Source organism: Carcharhinus amblyrhynchos, chromosome 5 (assembly GCF_965287045.1).
Source record: "Carcharhinus amblyrhynchos chromosome 5, sCarAmb.v2.hapA, whole genome shotgun sequence".
NCBI lineage: Eukaryota > Metazoa > Chordata > Chondrichthyes > Carcharhiniformes > Carcharhinidae > Carcharhinus > Carcharhinus amblyrhynchos.
The window spans coordinates 124,522,573-124,537,880 of record NC_137328.1 but is presented as its reverse complement, the minus strand read 5'-3'; the positions used below and the strand labels follow the sequence as shown (position 1 = coordinate 124,537,880).

General features: G+C 47.2%; 1 protein-coding gene across 3 annotated transcripts in view; it reads right to left on the bottom strand.

The window, feature by feature from the left end:
- egflam (EGF-like, fibronectin type III and laminin G domains) overlaps positions 1-15,308 on the bottom strand; it is a 108,324-nt gene continuing 93,016 nt past the window's right edge. For all 3 annotated transcript variants that reach the window (XM_080189535.1, XM_080189533.1, XM_080189534.1), the window contains 4 exons: positions 14,634-14,777; positions 10,333-10,416; positions 6,234-6,337; positions 1-448 (listed from right to left, as the gene is read on the bottom strand). In XM_080189535.1, coding sequence (XP_080045661.1) covers positions 294-448; positions 6,234-6,337; positions 10,333-10,416; positions 14,634-14,777 — 487 coding nt within the window. In that variant the 3' untranslated portion in view covers positions 1-293. The remainder of the gene's footprint in view (positions 449-6,233; positions 6,338-10,332; positions 10,417-14,633; positions 14,778-15,308) is intronic.

The following is a 15,308-nucleotide window of genomic DNA, read 5'->3' as shown; positions in this document are numbered from 1 at the left end:
GAGGGAGATCGGCGTTTGGTCCCACTGTCTACCAAGACCTGCCGTTTAATAGGAAAGGACAGAATACAATCAAATCATCGACACAATCAAAAAAAAACGATAATGGCCATCTGAAGCGATGGATCGACGTTATTCCCGGAAACCCGATCAACGTTAAGCTGCCGGTTCCCAATGTCCATCAGGCATTTGTAGTCCAACTGTCGCTGTTGCCTCTGAAAAGGGGGGAGGTAGCAATTTTCCTTGGTCATCCCCCCTCCCCTCCTCTCCCTTCTCCGCTTCCCGGCCACGGGGAGTTATTTGGCTCCACAAGTGTTGATGTTCTTCCCGTCGGAGGCGTCCATGACCAAGGAGATGTGGTAATCGGTGGAGAGGGTGAAGTGTGAGATGCAGCCAATGAAGCCCCTCATATACTGCCGGTTGGTGTGGAGGGCAATCTCCTTCATCCCTCCTGCCACAGGAGAGAAAGAGCAGCAACACGTGAGTGTTAGAGGAAGTGTGGGGCGGCACAGTGGTTAGCACGGCTGCCCCACAGCGCCAGGACACGGGTTCGATTCCCGGCTTGGGGGGTCACTGTCTGTGCGGAGACTGCACGTTCTCCCCGTGTCAGCCATGACTGAACAGCGGAGCAGGACTCGATGGGCCGAGTGGCCTAAGTCTGCTCCCGTGTCTTATGGTTTTATCGTCTCTGTGTGGGTTTCCTCTGGGTGCCTCCCACACTCCAAAGATGCGCAGGTTAGGGATTGGTCATACTAAATTCACCCTCGGTGTACCCAAACAGGCACCAGAGTGTGGCAATGAGGGAATTTTCACAGTAATTTCATTGCAGTGTTAATGTAAGCCTACACGTGACTAATAAATGAACTTTAACTTTACCTTCCTGTCTGGATGTACATACTGATATTTTTAGTGAGTCAGGGCACGTGGGAGTGATGGCAGCAGCTTTTCGCAGGGTGGGTCTTACCACGAGGGACCTGTGCCACTCGCTGTCTCCAGTCTATGCTGCATTTTGATATTTTTATAAGCAAAGAGCATTGAACAGCACAATGTCTTCGACTACCTCTCTGTGGCCAAGTTGTCACAGTGAGATAACATGTTCCTCCAACATTTCCAGCAGTAAATCTTGCCACACTTGCTGCTTATGTGGAGACACTTGTACCTGTGCAAAAAGAGCTCCAGTCACAGGCGTAGGGAGCGTTTTGTGGCAGGGATCTATTTCCTGTGCAAAGGGAAGCGAAGGGAAGCTATCTCCTATGTGAAATTAGCCGTAAAGGGCTAATTTCCTGCGTAAAGGGAAGCTACTTCCTGCGTAAAGGGAAGCTACTTCCTGCGTAAAGGGAAGCTACTTCCTGCGTAAAGGGAAGCTGCTTCCTGCGTAAAGGGAAGCTGCTTCCTGCGTAAAGGGAAGCTACTTCCTCTTATCTTCAAATTAAGAGCCACATTGGTGGCCTTTTGGCTGAGATCAAGTGTTGGACTGAGCCCAAGATGGACAGCAATGACTTATCTTGTCAGCTTGGATCTTGTTTGTCTCTCTTGTGGGGACCTTGAATTGGGTTCAATTGGAATTTGGTTTTGGGAGCAAGTATGAAATGGATTAGGGTGTGAATCATAGAATCCTACAATGCAGAAGGGGGCCATTCAGCCCATCGAATCTGCACCGACTACAATCCCACCCAGGCCCTATCTCCATAACCCCATGCATTTACCCTTGCTAGTTCACCTGACACTTAGGGGCAATTTAGCATGGTCAATCCACCTAACATGCATACCTTTTGGAGTGTGGGAGGGAACTGGAGCACCCAGAGGAAGCCCACGGGGAGAATGTACAGACTCTACACAGACAGTGACCCAAACCGGGAATTGAACCTGGGTTCCCTGGCTCCGTGAGGCAGCAGTGCTAACCACTGTGCTACCGTGCTGCCCAGTCCATTCTGAGCATTGGCCTTGTAACTTTAAGAATGGAGTTAAAAATGAATAAATCAATTTTAAAAAATCACATTATTGTTTTATAATCAATGTATGATTGGAATGTTTGCGACAAACAGAGAATCCAACCTTTCTTCTTTGAAAAGGGAATTATCATCTGTTTGCAGAGAGCTACTCCTAACATGGGGTTAGATGTGGACACACTGGGGAGAGTTTTCCCATCTCGTTGCCACGGGAATGGGAGCGGGCGGGGGGGGGGGAGCGGACCTTACAGAAGCCCACGCATCCGTTATTTCTTTGTTTATTTCTTGCCCCACCATGATGCCATTATTTGGTGGCCTATAGACTACGCCTATCAGTGACTGTTTCTCCTTACTATTTCTAATTTCCACCCAAATATATTCAACCTTTTTTTCCCACAGAACCTATATCATCTCTCATTAACACCCTGCTGTCATTCTTAAATATCAGAGCTACACCACCTCCCTTACCTTCCTGTCCGTCCCTCTGATACCTCTGGATATTCAACTCCCAGATGTGACCATCTTGCAACCATGTCTCTGTAACGGCCACCAAATCATACTCCTTCACAATGATTTGTACCAACAACTCATTTACCTTGTTTTGAATGCTACAAACATTCAGATAAAGCTAGTTTTTATACCTTCTTTTTGAATTCTAACACTTCCGTTAATAATATCTCCTGAATTCTCCTTCCTTTTAACTTTTTTCCTGATTTTTGATGTAGTTGGAACATTCTCCCCACATTTTGTCCTTGCTCCTCCTTCTCTGACTCCTTACATTGGTTCCCATCCCCCTGGCATATTAGTTTAAACCCTCCCCAACCGCTGTAGCAAACAGTCCCCCTAGGACATCAGTCCCAGTCCTGCCCAGGAGTAACCCGTCCAATTTGTACAGGTCCCACCCTCTCCAGAACCCAGTCCCAACACCCCAGGTATCTGAGACCCTCTCCCCAACACCATCTCTACAGCCACCTATTTATCCGATATATCCTCTCATTTCTACTCTGACTAGCACGTGGCACTTATAGTAATCCTGAGATCACTACTTTTTGAGGTCCGATTTCTTAACTTTCCTCCTAGCTCCCTGTATTCTGCTTTTATAGTATAGTATAGTACAGTACCGGAGGATTGGAGGATAGCGAATGTTGTCCCATTGTTTAAGAAGGGGAACAGAGACTTCCCCGGGAATTATAGACCGGTGAGTCTTACTTCTGTGGTGGGCAAGGTTTTAGAAAAAATTATTAGGGATAGGATTTATAGTTATCTGCAGAGTAATGAATTGATTGGAGATAGTCAGCATGGTTTTGTAGCAGGTAGGTCGTGCCTTACTAACCTTATTGAGTTTTTTGAGAAAGTGACCAAAGAGCTGGATGGGGGTAAGGCAGTTGACGTGGTATATATGGATTTTAGTAAGGCGTTTGATAAGGTTCACCATGGTAGGCTTCTGCAGAAAATGCAGATGTATGGTATTGAGGGTAGTCTAGGAAATTGGATCAGGAATTGGCTAGCAGATAGGAGACAGAGGGTGGTGGTTGATGGTAAATATTCGTCATGGAGTTCGGTTACGAGTGGTGTGCCTCAGGGATCTGTTTTGGGGCCACTGCTGTTTGTAATTTTTATTAATGATCTGGATGAGGGTATAGTTGGGTGGATTAGCAAATTTGCTGATGACACCAAAGTCGGTGGTGTGGTAGATTGTGAGGAAGGGTGTCATAGTTCGCAGGGAGACTTAGACAGGTTGCAGAGCTGGGCCGAGAGGTGGCGGATGGAGTTTAATGCGGAGAAGTGTGAGGTAATTCACTTTGGTAGGAATAACAGATGTGTTGAGTATAGGGCTAACGGGAGGGGTTTGAATAGTGTGGATGAACAGAGGGATCTAGGTGTACGTGTACATAGATCCCTGAAAGTTGGGAATCAAGTAGATAAGGTTGTTAAGAAGGCATACGGTGTCTTGGCGTTTATTGGTAAGGGGATTGAATTTAGGAGTCGCAGCGTCATGTTGCAACTGTACACAACTCTGGTGCGGCCGCACTTGGAGTACTGTGTGCAGTTCTGGTCCCCACATTACAGGAAGGATGTGGAGGCTTTGGAGAGGGTGCAGAGGAGGTTTACCAGGATGTTGCCTGGTATGGAGGGGAGGTCCTATGAGGAGAGACTGAGGGATTTGGGGTTGTTTTCGCTAGAAAGAAGGCGGCTAAGAGGGGATCTTATTGAAACATATAAGATGATTAGAGGTTTAGATAGGGTGGATGGTGATAGCCTTTTTCCTCGGATGGAGAAAGCTAGCACGAGGGGGCATGGCTTTAAATTAAGGGGAGGTAGTTATAGGATGGATGTCAGGGGTAGGTTCTTTACCCAGAGGGTGGTGAGGGATTGGAATGCCCTGCCTGCTGCAGTTGTAAATGCGCCTAGTTTGGGGGCGTTTAAGAGATCCGTGGATAGGTTTATGGACGAAAAGGGATTGGTTTAGATTAGTGGGTCATTGTTTTTTAACTGGTTGGCGCAACATCGTGGGCCGAAGGGCCTGTTCTGCGCTGTAATGTTCTATGTTCTATGTTTAGATCTCATCCCTTTTTTAAGCTATGTTGTTTGTACCAATGTGTACCATGACCTCTGGCTGTTTGCCCTCCCCCTTCAGAATGTCCTGCAGCCACTCTGAGACATCCTTGACCTTAGAACCGGGAGGCAACATACCATCCTGGAGTCTCGTTTGCAGCCACAGAAACGCCTGTCTATTCCCCTTACAATTGAATCCCCTATAACTTCTTCCCCCTCCCCTCTGCAGCAGAACCAACCCTCGTGCAATGAGTTTGGCTGCTGCTGCTTTCCCTAGAGAGGCCATTCCCCTCAACAGTATCCAAAGCGGTATCGCTGTTCTGCAGGGGAATGGCCACAGGAGATTCCTGCACTATCTGCCTATCTCCCTTGCTCTGGCTGGTGGTCACCCATTCCCTTCCTACCTGTGGAGTCTGAGCCTGAGGTGTGACCAACTCTCTATCGTGCTGCCCACGATACTCTCTGACTCGCGGATTCTCCACAGTGTCGCCAGTCGTCGCTCCTGAAACTCGAGCTTCCAGGAGCTGTAGCTGGAGACACTTCCTTCACCCATATTGACCCAGGGGACTGGAACTGCCCTCAGCCTCCCACATGGAGCAAGAAGAGCAAACCCACGGCTTGGAGCTCTCCTGTCTTGTCTCATCCCTTTGAATTCAACTTCATGGATCACATCAGGACAAAGACAATGTGCAGAATTTCCCCGTCCTGCCCACTATGGACCCATGTAAAATTCTATTGACCTCAGGTGGGATTTTCCTGTTTCAGGATGAATAAGGCTGGAAAATCCCACTCATTGGCTTTTTTTTATTCATCCGTGGGACATGGGTGTCACTGGCTGGCCCGCATTTATTGCCCATCCCTAATTGCCCACGAGTGGTTGAGAGGCGACCACGTTGCTGTGGCTGTGGAGTCACATGTAGGCCAGACCTGGTAAGGACGGCAGATTTCCTTCCCTAAAGGACATTAGTCAACCAGATTTTTCCGACAATTGACAATGGTTTCATGGTCACTGGTAGATTCTTAATTCCCGATTTTTTTTTTAATTCAAATTTCACCATCTGCTGTGGCGGGATTCGAACTCGGGTTGAATGGTGTATTGATATTGTCTCTGCACTGGTAATCCAGAGGCCCTTGGTTAATGCTCTGGGACATGGATTCAAATCCCACCACTACTGCTGGTGGAATTTAATTCAGGGCTGATGACCAAAACCCATCTGGTTTCGCTCATGCTCCTTTCGCTGGTCCTTACCCTGTCTGAACTACATGTGACTCCAGATCGACAGCAAGGTGGTTGTCTGTTAACGGCCCTCTGATATCATAGAACATTTAGCATGGCCCATGCATCTACCCAACACGTCTTTCAGACTATGGGAGGAAACCGGAACACCAGGAAGAAGCCCACACAGACATGGGGAGAACGTGCAAACTCCAAACAGACAGTGATCTGAGACTGGAATCGAACCTGAGTCCCTGGCACTGTGGGGCAGCAGTGCTAACCACTGTGCCACCATGCCACCCCCTGGTACAGTCTAGCAAACCACTCAGTTCAAAGGTGATGGGTCACAAGTACTGACCTATCCAGTGACGCCCACATCTCAAAGAATAAACAAAATTATACTAAAAATAACAAAGAGCCTCAGCGGTGAGGGAGTGTTTGCTCAATCCCTGATTGTACAAACCCTGGACAGCTCGATATAGGACTGGGACAGTTACACACTGACTCTCCCTTACCTACGTACAGAGGCCCATTGAAATTCAGCTGACGCATCATTCCCGGAGACTTGCCAGTTTTCGCACCGTAATCATCGACTGTTAACTTTCCTGACTGCCCATCCCTGAAACGGAGAGAGAGTGAAACAGAGAGTGAGAAAGAGGGAGATTGGAACAGAGAGAGAGAGACTGGAACAGAGAGAGAACATAGAACATTACAGCACAGTACAGGCCCTTTGGCCTTCGATGTTGCGCCGAGCTTTGTCCGAAACCATGATCAAGCTACCCTACTCCCTATCATTCTGGTGTGCTCCATGTGCCGATCCAATAACCGTTTGAAAGTTCCTAAAGTGTCCAACTCCACTATCACAGCAGGCAGTGCATTCCACACCCCAACCACTCTCTGAGTAAAGTTGATCTTTTTCTATGCCTCTCTATCCCAAGCTATGACTGTAACACTGCATTCTGCACCCCCTCCTTTCCTTCTCTATGTACGGTATGCTTTGGCTGTATAGTGTGCAAGAAACAATAGGTAAACAGAGCTTTCATAACTCACTGCAGTGAGAAGTAGGTGCAGCCATCTCACTAATACATGCAAGTTAAAACATTGTCTTAAAAGTATTATTAAATAATTTACATACCAGGTGTGTTATAAAACATTACAATTTAGACAGGAGATCCATTATTACAAATTCATTGGAAAATGGGTCATGATGGCCAAGAGAACTACTGGCCTAGATAGTGCGTTGTGGTCTCTGGAGTGGTCTTTTTATCTACAACTTATGACTCAGAGGTGAGAGAACTGCCAGGCAGCCAAGGCTGACAGCGAATCATTCACCTCAATAGTTCCAGTTCAGCTTCAATTTGGAAATTTTGTTAAATTCCTTATTTGTTTGGCACTGTATAGCTGAAATAATGAAAATGTAGGGAGCTGAAAAAAGAGAGAGAGAGACTGGAACAGAGAGAGAGAGTGAAACAGAGAGAGAGAGAGAGAGAGAGAGAGTGAAACAGAGAGAGAGAGAGAACATAAGAACATAAGAAATAGGAGCAGGAGTAGGCCATCTAGCCCTTCGAGCCTGCCCCGCCATTCAATAAGATCATGGCTGATCTGTCGTGGCTCAGTTCCACATTCCCGCCTCTCCCCATAACCCTTAATCCCCTTGCCTATCAAAAACCTATCAACCCGCGTCTTAAATATATTTAGCGAGGTAGCCTCCACCACTTCAACGGGCAGAGAATTCCAGAGATTCACCACCCTTTGAGTGAAGAAGTTCCTCCTCAACTCCGTTCTAAACCACCTCCCCTTTATCTTGAGGCTGTGCCCCCTAGTCCTACTGTTCTTTCTGAGCGGGAAGAGTCTCTCCACCTCTATCCTATCCATCCCATTCATCATCTTATACATCTCAATGAGATCTCCCCTCATTCTTCTAAACTCTAACAAGTACAAGCCTAGTTTATTCAGCCTCTCCTCATAGTTCAACCCCCTCAACTCCGGCATCAGCCTAGTAAACCTCCTCTGCACTCCCTCCAAGGCCAAAATATCCTTGCGTAAGTGCGGCGACCAAAACTGCACACAGTACTCCAGCTGCGGCCTCACCAGTGCCCTATACAGCTGCAGCAAGACCTCCCTACTTTTATATTCAATCCCCCTCGCTATGAAGGCCAGCATCCCATTCGCCTTCCTGACCACCTGCTGCACCTGCAGGCTGGGTTTTTGTGACTCATGCACAAGGACCCTGAGGTCCCTCTGCACCGTCGCCTGCTGCAGTTTTTCGCCACATAAGTAATAGTCCTTCCTACCATTCTTCCTACCAAAGTGGACCACCTCGCACTTGCCAACATTAAATTCCATTTGCCATTTCCTGGCCCATTTGCCCAGCCTATCTAGATCCTTCTGCAGACTCTCCACACCCTCTGCGCAATTTGCCATTCCCCCAATCTTGGTGTCATCAGCAAATTTCGACACCATACACTCGGTTCCTTCCTCCAGATCATCTATATAAATGGTAAATAGCTGAGGCCCCAGCACCGACCCCTGGGGCACCCCACTAGTCACCAACCGCCAATCCGAATAGCACCCATTGACCCCCACTCTCTGCCTCCTATTTGACAACCAATCCTCTATCCATGCTAACACCCTACCCCCAACTCCATGCCCCCTGACCTTCTGCAATAACCTCTTGTGAGGTACCTTGTCAAACGCCTTCTGAAAATCAAGAAAGACCACATCCACCGGCTCTCCTCTATCCACCGTACAGAATGAAACAGAGAGAGAGAGAGAGAGAGAGAGAGTGAAACAGAGAGAGAGAGAGAGATTGGAAAAGAGAGAGAGAGAGATTGGAAAAGAGAGAGAGAGAGATTGAAACATCACAGAGAGAGTGCAATGTTGTAGGAGCTGAAGGAGAGATAGGGAGGTGTGTATGGAATTGGAGGGGGTTAGAGAGATAGGGAGGGGATGTAGGATATTGAGGGGTTACAGAGATAGGGAGGGGTATAGGATCTGGAAGAAGTTACAGAGATAGGGAGGTGGATATAGGATATTGGAGGAGGTTACAGAAAAAGGGAAGGGATGTAGTGTATTGGAAGAGGTTATAGAGATAGGGAGGGTTGTAGGGGATTAGAGGATGATACAGAGATTAAGGAGGGGTGTAGGGAATTGGATGGGGTTACAGAGATAGGGAGGAGTGCAGGGTATTGGAGAGGATTAGAGAGATAGGGAGGGGTGTAGGGGATTGGAGGAGGTATAGAGATAAGGAGGGCTGTAGAGGATTGGAGGAGGTTACAGAGATAGGGAGGGAGTGTAGGGGCTGGAGGGGGTTCACAGAGATAGGGAGGGGTGTAGGGGATTGGAGGAAGTTACAGAGATAGGGAGGGGTGTAGGGGATTGGAGGAAGTTACAGAGATAGGGAGGGGTGTAGGGGATTGGAGGAAGTTACAGAGATAGGGAGGGGTGTAGGGGATTGGAGGAAGTTACAGAGATAGGGAGGGGTGTAGGGGATTGGAGGAAGTTACAGAGATAGGGAGGGGTGTAGGGGATTGGAGGAAGTTACAGAGATAGGGAGGGGTGTAGGGGATTGGAGGAAGTTACAGAGATAGGGAGGGGTGTAGGGGCTGGAAGAGATTTTGGAGATTGGAAGAATCCCCCCCCCCAGTTCAGTGATATAGAGGGGGAGGAATATGATGGATTGTTGGTTAGGGATTTAAACAATACAAAATCCACATTCCTCCTCCATTAAACTCCGAAGGAGAGTCACACAGACTCAAAGTTTTGGGGGGGTATTCTGCTCGCTCCCCTTGGCGTGTTTCTTGGTGATGGGGGTGGCACAGAGATGGCATTGGGGTATTCTGGTCTTGCCACTGTCAATGGGACTTCCCACTGAACCCTGACCACGCTGCCTAAATCCCACAGCCGGGGTGCCGACAGCAGGACCAGAAGATCCTGTGGATGTAAACAGACAAAAGTTGCTGCCAGAAGCTTTGGTCTTCCCGACATTTAACTGGAAGAAGTTTGGAGCCAGGACTCCCTATCCAGGACAGAAGGCAAGAGGGCAGAATTCTAACCTGGAGAATGGAGAGGTTAACGAGGTGCTCGGTGCAGTTGGAAGGCATGTGTAGTCATGCAAATACATACAACACGCACACAGTTATATACATGCACAGACACGCACACAGGTTATATACACACACAGACATGTACACAGGTTTTAAATATATATGCACACATGCGTACACAGGTCATGTACAGACACAGGCACGTACACCAGTTATATACATGCACAGGCACACACACAGGTTATTTACATGCATAGACATGTACACAGGTTATATACATACACAGACAGGCACACAGTTCATATACATACACAGGTTATATACATCGTAAAAAGTCTGACAACACCAGGTTTCAGTTATATACATACACAGATATGTACACGTTGTATATACACAGACATGCACACAGGTTATATACATGCATGGACATGTACATAGGTTATATACATGAATAGACACATACATAGATTGTATGCATAGACATGTATACAGGTTTTATATATGTACATGCTAATTCATAAAGATGTCAGTGGCTAAAGACACAGAGACGCCAGACAAGGCGACTCACCGAACTGCTTTCACCCGATGCCACCGGTCATCATGAAATGATCCATTCACCATAATCGAGGCTGTGCCACTGCCCAGGTTATAACTGGAACAACAGAGAAAATGGAATTAACACCCGGGTAAATACAGGATCAATACAGAGCGGTATAAACACCCGGGTAAATACAGGATCAATACAGAGCGATATAAACACCCGGGTAAATACAGGGTCAATACAGAGCGATATAAACACCCGGGTAAATACAGGTCAATACAGAGCGGTATAAACACCCGGGTAAATACAGGGTCAATACAGAGCAATATAAACACCCGGGTAAATACAGGGTCAATACAGAGCGGTATAAACACCCGGGTAAATACAGGGTCAATACAGAGCAATATAAACACCCGGGTAAATACAGGCTCAATACAGAGCAATATAAACACCCGGGTAAATACAGGATCAATACAGAGCGGTATAAACACCTGGGTAAATACAGGATCAATACAGAGTGATATAAACACCCAGGTAAATACAGGATCGATACAGAGCAATATAAACACCCGGGTAAATACAGGATCAATACAGAGCGACATAAACACCCGGGTAAATACAGGATCAATACAGAGCAATATAAACACCCTGGTAAATACAGGATCAATACAGAGCGGTATAAACACCCGGGTAAATACAGGATAAATACAGAGTGATATAAACACCCGGGTAAATACAGGATCAATACAGAGCAATATAAACACCCGGGTAAATACAGGATCAATACAGAGCGATATAAACACCCGGGTAAATACAGGATCAATACAGAGCGATATAAACACCTGGGTAAATACAGGATCAATACAGAGCGACATAAACACTCGGGTAAATACAGGATCAATACGGAGCGACATAAACACCCGGGTAAATACAGGGTCAATACGGAGCGATATAAACACCCGGGTAAATACAGGATCAATACAGAGCGACATAAACACTCGGGTAAATACAGGATCAATACGGAGCGACATAAACACTCGGGTAAATACAGGATCAATACGGAGCGACATAAACACCCGGGTAAATACAGGGTCAATACAGAGCGATATAAACACCTGGGTAAATACAGGATCAATACGGAGCGATATAAACAGCCGGGTGTTTACATGATAAAAGGTAGACCAATTAAGAGGATAGAAATACAGAGGGACCTGGGAGTGCAAGTGCACAGGTCTCTGAAGGTGGCAACACAGGTGGAGAAGGTTGTGAAGAAAGCTTATGGAATGCTAACCTTTATAGGAAGGGGTATGGAGTATAAGAGCTGGAGTCTAATGTTTCAGTTGTACAGAACGTTGGTTAGGCCGCATTTGGAGTACTGCGTCCAGTTCTGGTCACCTTACTGCCGGAAAGACGTGGAGACCCTGGAGAAAGTGCAGAGGAGGTTTACCAGGATGCTGCCTGGACTGGAAGGACTGGATTATGAGGAAAGATTGGATAAACTGGGGCTCTTTCCTTAGAAAGACAGAGATTAAGGGGGGATCCGATCGAGGTGTATAAAATAATGAAGGGTACAGGTAGAGTCAACAGTGACAGGCTTTTCCCTAGATTGGGGACAATTACGAGAGGTCATGATCTAAGGGTGAGGGGGGAGAAGTATAATTTGGATACTAGAGGGAGGTTTTTCACACAGAGGGTTGTGGGGGTATGGAACGCGCTACCAAGGTGGTGGAGGCAGGCACGCTGGACTTGTTTAAGGTTTACTTAGATAGACACATGAGTGACACAGGGATGGAGGGTTATAGAAGACGGTATTAAAAAGGGCCAGAGCCTCGGGACGACACTGGAAATGTAATACGACATGTTAATGTTTTGTCTCTTTTACTCCGCAGGTGTGTCGGTCCACCTTGTTGTCAAACGAGGGGCGTACACACGGTGGGTCGTGCGTGGGCTGCTCTTGGAGGTTTCGAGAGTGGCCTAGTACTTCGTGTCGGTGTGTGTGCTTAATCCTGGACCAGCAGACGGGCACCACAACAGCTCAGTGACTATCACTGCTAGCTGTGCAGATACATGGATTTGGGCCTGTGTCTGTGGGAGTTTGCGCATTCTCCCTGTGGTTGCATGGGTTTTCTCCGGGTGCTCCGGTTTCCTCCCACACCCCAAAGATGTGCTCTTAGGCTGATTGGTGTAACAAATTGTCCCTAAATTATTCTCCCCTGAATCTGGCTACATTAGGGGTACTATTCACATACACACAGAGCAGGGTAGGTGTAGGAAAATGCTTTGTTAAAATGGTGGCGCGGGCTCATTGGGCCGAAGGGCCTGTTTCCCGTGCTGGGTTGTTCTTTGTTCTTTGTTCTTTCTTTGGGTAAATACAGGATCAGTACAGAGCGATACAAACAGCCGGGTAAATACAGGATCAGTACGGAGCGATACAAACAGCCGGGTAAATACAGGATCAGTACGGAGCGATACAAACAGCCGGGTAAATACAGGATCAGTACGGAGCGATACAAACAGCCGGGTAAATACAGGATCAGTACGGAGCGATACAAACAGCCGGGTAAATACAGGATCAGTACGGAGCGATACAAACAGCCGGGTAAATACAGGATCAGTACGGAGCGATACAAACAGCCGGGTAAATAAAGGATCAGTACGGAGCGATACAAACAGCCGGGTAAATACAGGATCAGTACGGAGCGATACAAACAGCCGGGTAAATACAGGATCAGTACGGAGCGATACAAACAGCCGGGTAAATACAGGATCAATATGGAGCGATACAAACAGCCGGGTAAATACAGGATCAATACGGAGCGATACAAACAGCTGGGTAAATAAAGGATCGGTACGGAGCGATACAAACAGCTGGGTAAATAAAGGATCGGTACGGAGCGATACAAACACTCAGGTAAATACAGGATCAATACAGGGCGATATAAACACCCGGGTAAATACAGGATCAATACAGAGCGATATAAACACCCGGGTAAATACAGGATCAATACAGAGCAATACAAACACTCGGGTGATAATTAGTTCTCTGATTTCAATGGATCCATGTGTTTACTAGGAGGCGGGGTCATTTCCCATTTGGACCTTTGTGTGGTTTGCACCTCAGAGATGCTTTGAGAGCAGCCAGCAGCCTCCAGGCAGTAAGGGCTCAGGAGCCATTAATAACTCATTACAGCTGAGCGACCGCAGTTCAGAGAAAGTCTAGGAATTGCCAGATTAGTGAAGTCTGTGGTCTGTGAATGAGTTGGAAGCGAGCTGGTAATTGGAGGCACGACTGCAGCTTTGTTAATGTAGAAGAGATTGATTTGATTTGATTTATTATTGTCACATGTAATAACATACAGTGAAAAGTATTATTTCTTGCGCGCTATACAGACAAAGCATACTGTTCATAGAGAAGGGAACGAGAGAGTGCAGAATGTAGTGTTACAGTCATAGTCAGGGTGTAGAGAAAGATCAACTTAATGCAAGGTAGGTCCATTCAAACGTCTGATGGCAGCAGGGAAGAAGCTGTTCTTGAGTCGGCTGGTACGTGACCTCAGACTTTTGTATCTTTTTCCCGATGGAAGAAGGTGGAAGAGAGAATGTCCGGGGTGCGTGGGGTCCTTAATTATGCTGGCTGCTTTCCTGAGGCAGCAGGAAGTGTAGACAGAGTCAATGGATGGGAGGCTGGTTTGCGTGATGGATTGGGCTACATTCAGGACCTTTTGTAGTTTCTTGCGGTCTTGAACCATTGGGAGGTGGGCAGTTGTCAAGGCTGCTCAGGTCTGAGCTGCTTTTGGAGGGAATTTGAAGGTGTAATCTTCAAAATTCCTCTGGGCGAATGTGACAATATTTTAATGAGATTTTGAGACTCGGTGATCACTGATGATTTGAGAAATCTTTGGAATGCGCCATTGTCACGTTTACTATTTAACGTGCACCGTGCTGTGTTTGGCCACAGTTAACCTGGGAGCTCATATTTCCGACATGTTAATTCGGGATGTTGTTCTGAAGCATGAGATTTATTGTGTTTTATTTGGTTTGCTTTAAACCGTGGAACCTTGCAGCTTTATTCTGCTGGATTTCAAATTTCCTCTCCTTCAAATTAAACGTCACCGATCATTCACCAAAACATAACAATATTCATGGCTGGGCCCCACAACCAGTCCTCAGCCCCGCATCGAGAAACAGACCTCAGGCCCCGGCCCCGCGCCTAGGCCCAGGCCCAGGCCCAGGCCCCGGCCCCGCGCCTAGGCCCAGGCCCCGAGGCCCAGGCCCCAGCCCCGCACCTAGGCCCCGGCCCCAGGCCCACACCAAGCCAGGACACTCACCTGAACACTAAGGCACCATCCTGGAGCCCGAGAGAGATGAAGTCACTATTGACCCTCATGGCGCTGTCTCCTCTCCAGAGCAGCAACCCATCGTCCGCTGTCGTCTTGAACCTCATGAAGATGTTTGATCTGGTTCCTGAGATTCTGGTGGGGAGATGGAAAATAAGAAACAGGCTTCAGTTCAGAAATGGGCCGGAGCCATTCATCTCAAAGGTGACATCACCAATCAACTGAAAGTTCAGTCAAAGAAACACACAGGAAATGATGGGAAAAGTTCAAAGGCTCCAACAAATTCCTGGCACATGTCTCTTAAACTGATTTAAGCTTCTGTCAATCAGAAACAGGGATTCACATCAATTATAGAATCCCTACAGTGCAATGGGAGGCCATTCAGCCCATTAAGTCTGCACTGATCACAATCCTGCCCATTCCCTACCCCCATAACCCCATCCATTTACCCTTGTTAGTCCTTCTGATACTAAGGGGCAACTTAGCAAGGCCAATCCACCTAACCTGCATATCTTTGGACTGGGTACCAGGTTAAATTCCAACAGGTTCATTTGGTAGACGAGCTTTCGGAGCGCTGCCCCTTCATCAGATGAGTGGATACTCCACTCACCTAATGAAGGAGCAGTGTTCCGAAAGCTCATCTACCAAACGAACCTGTTGGAATTT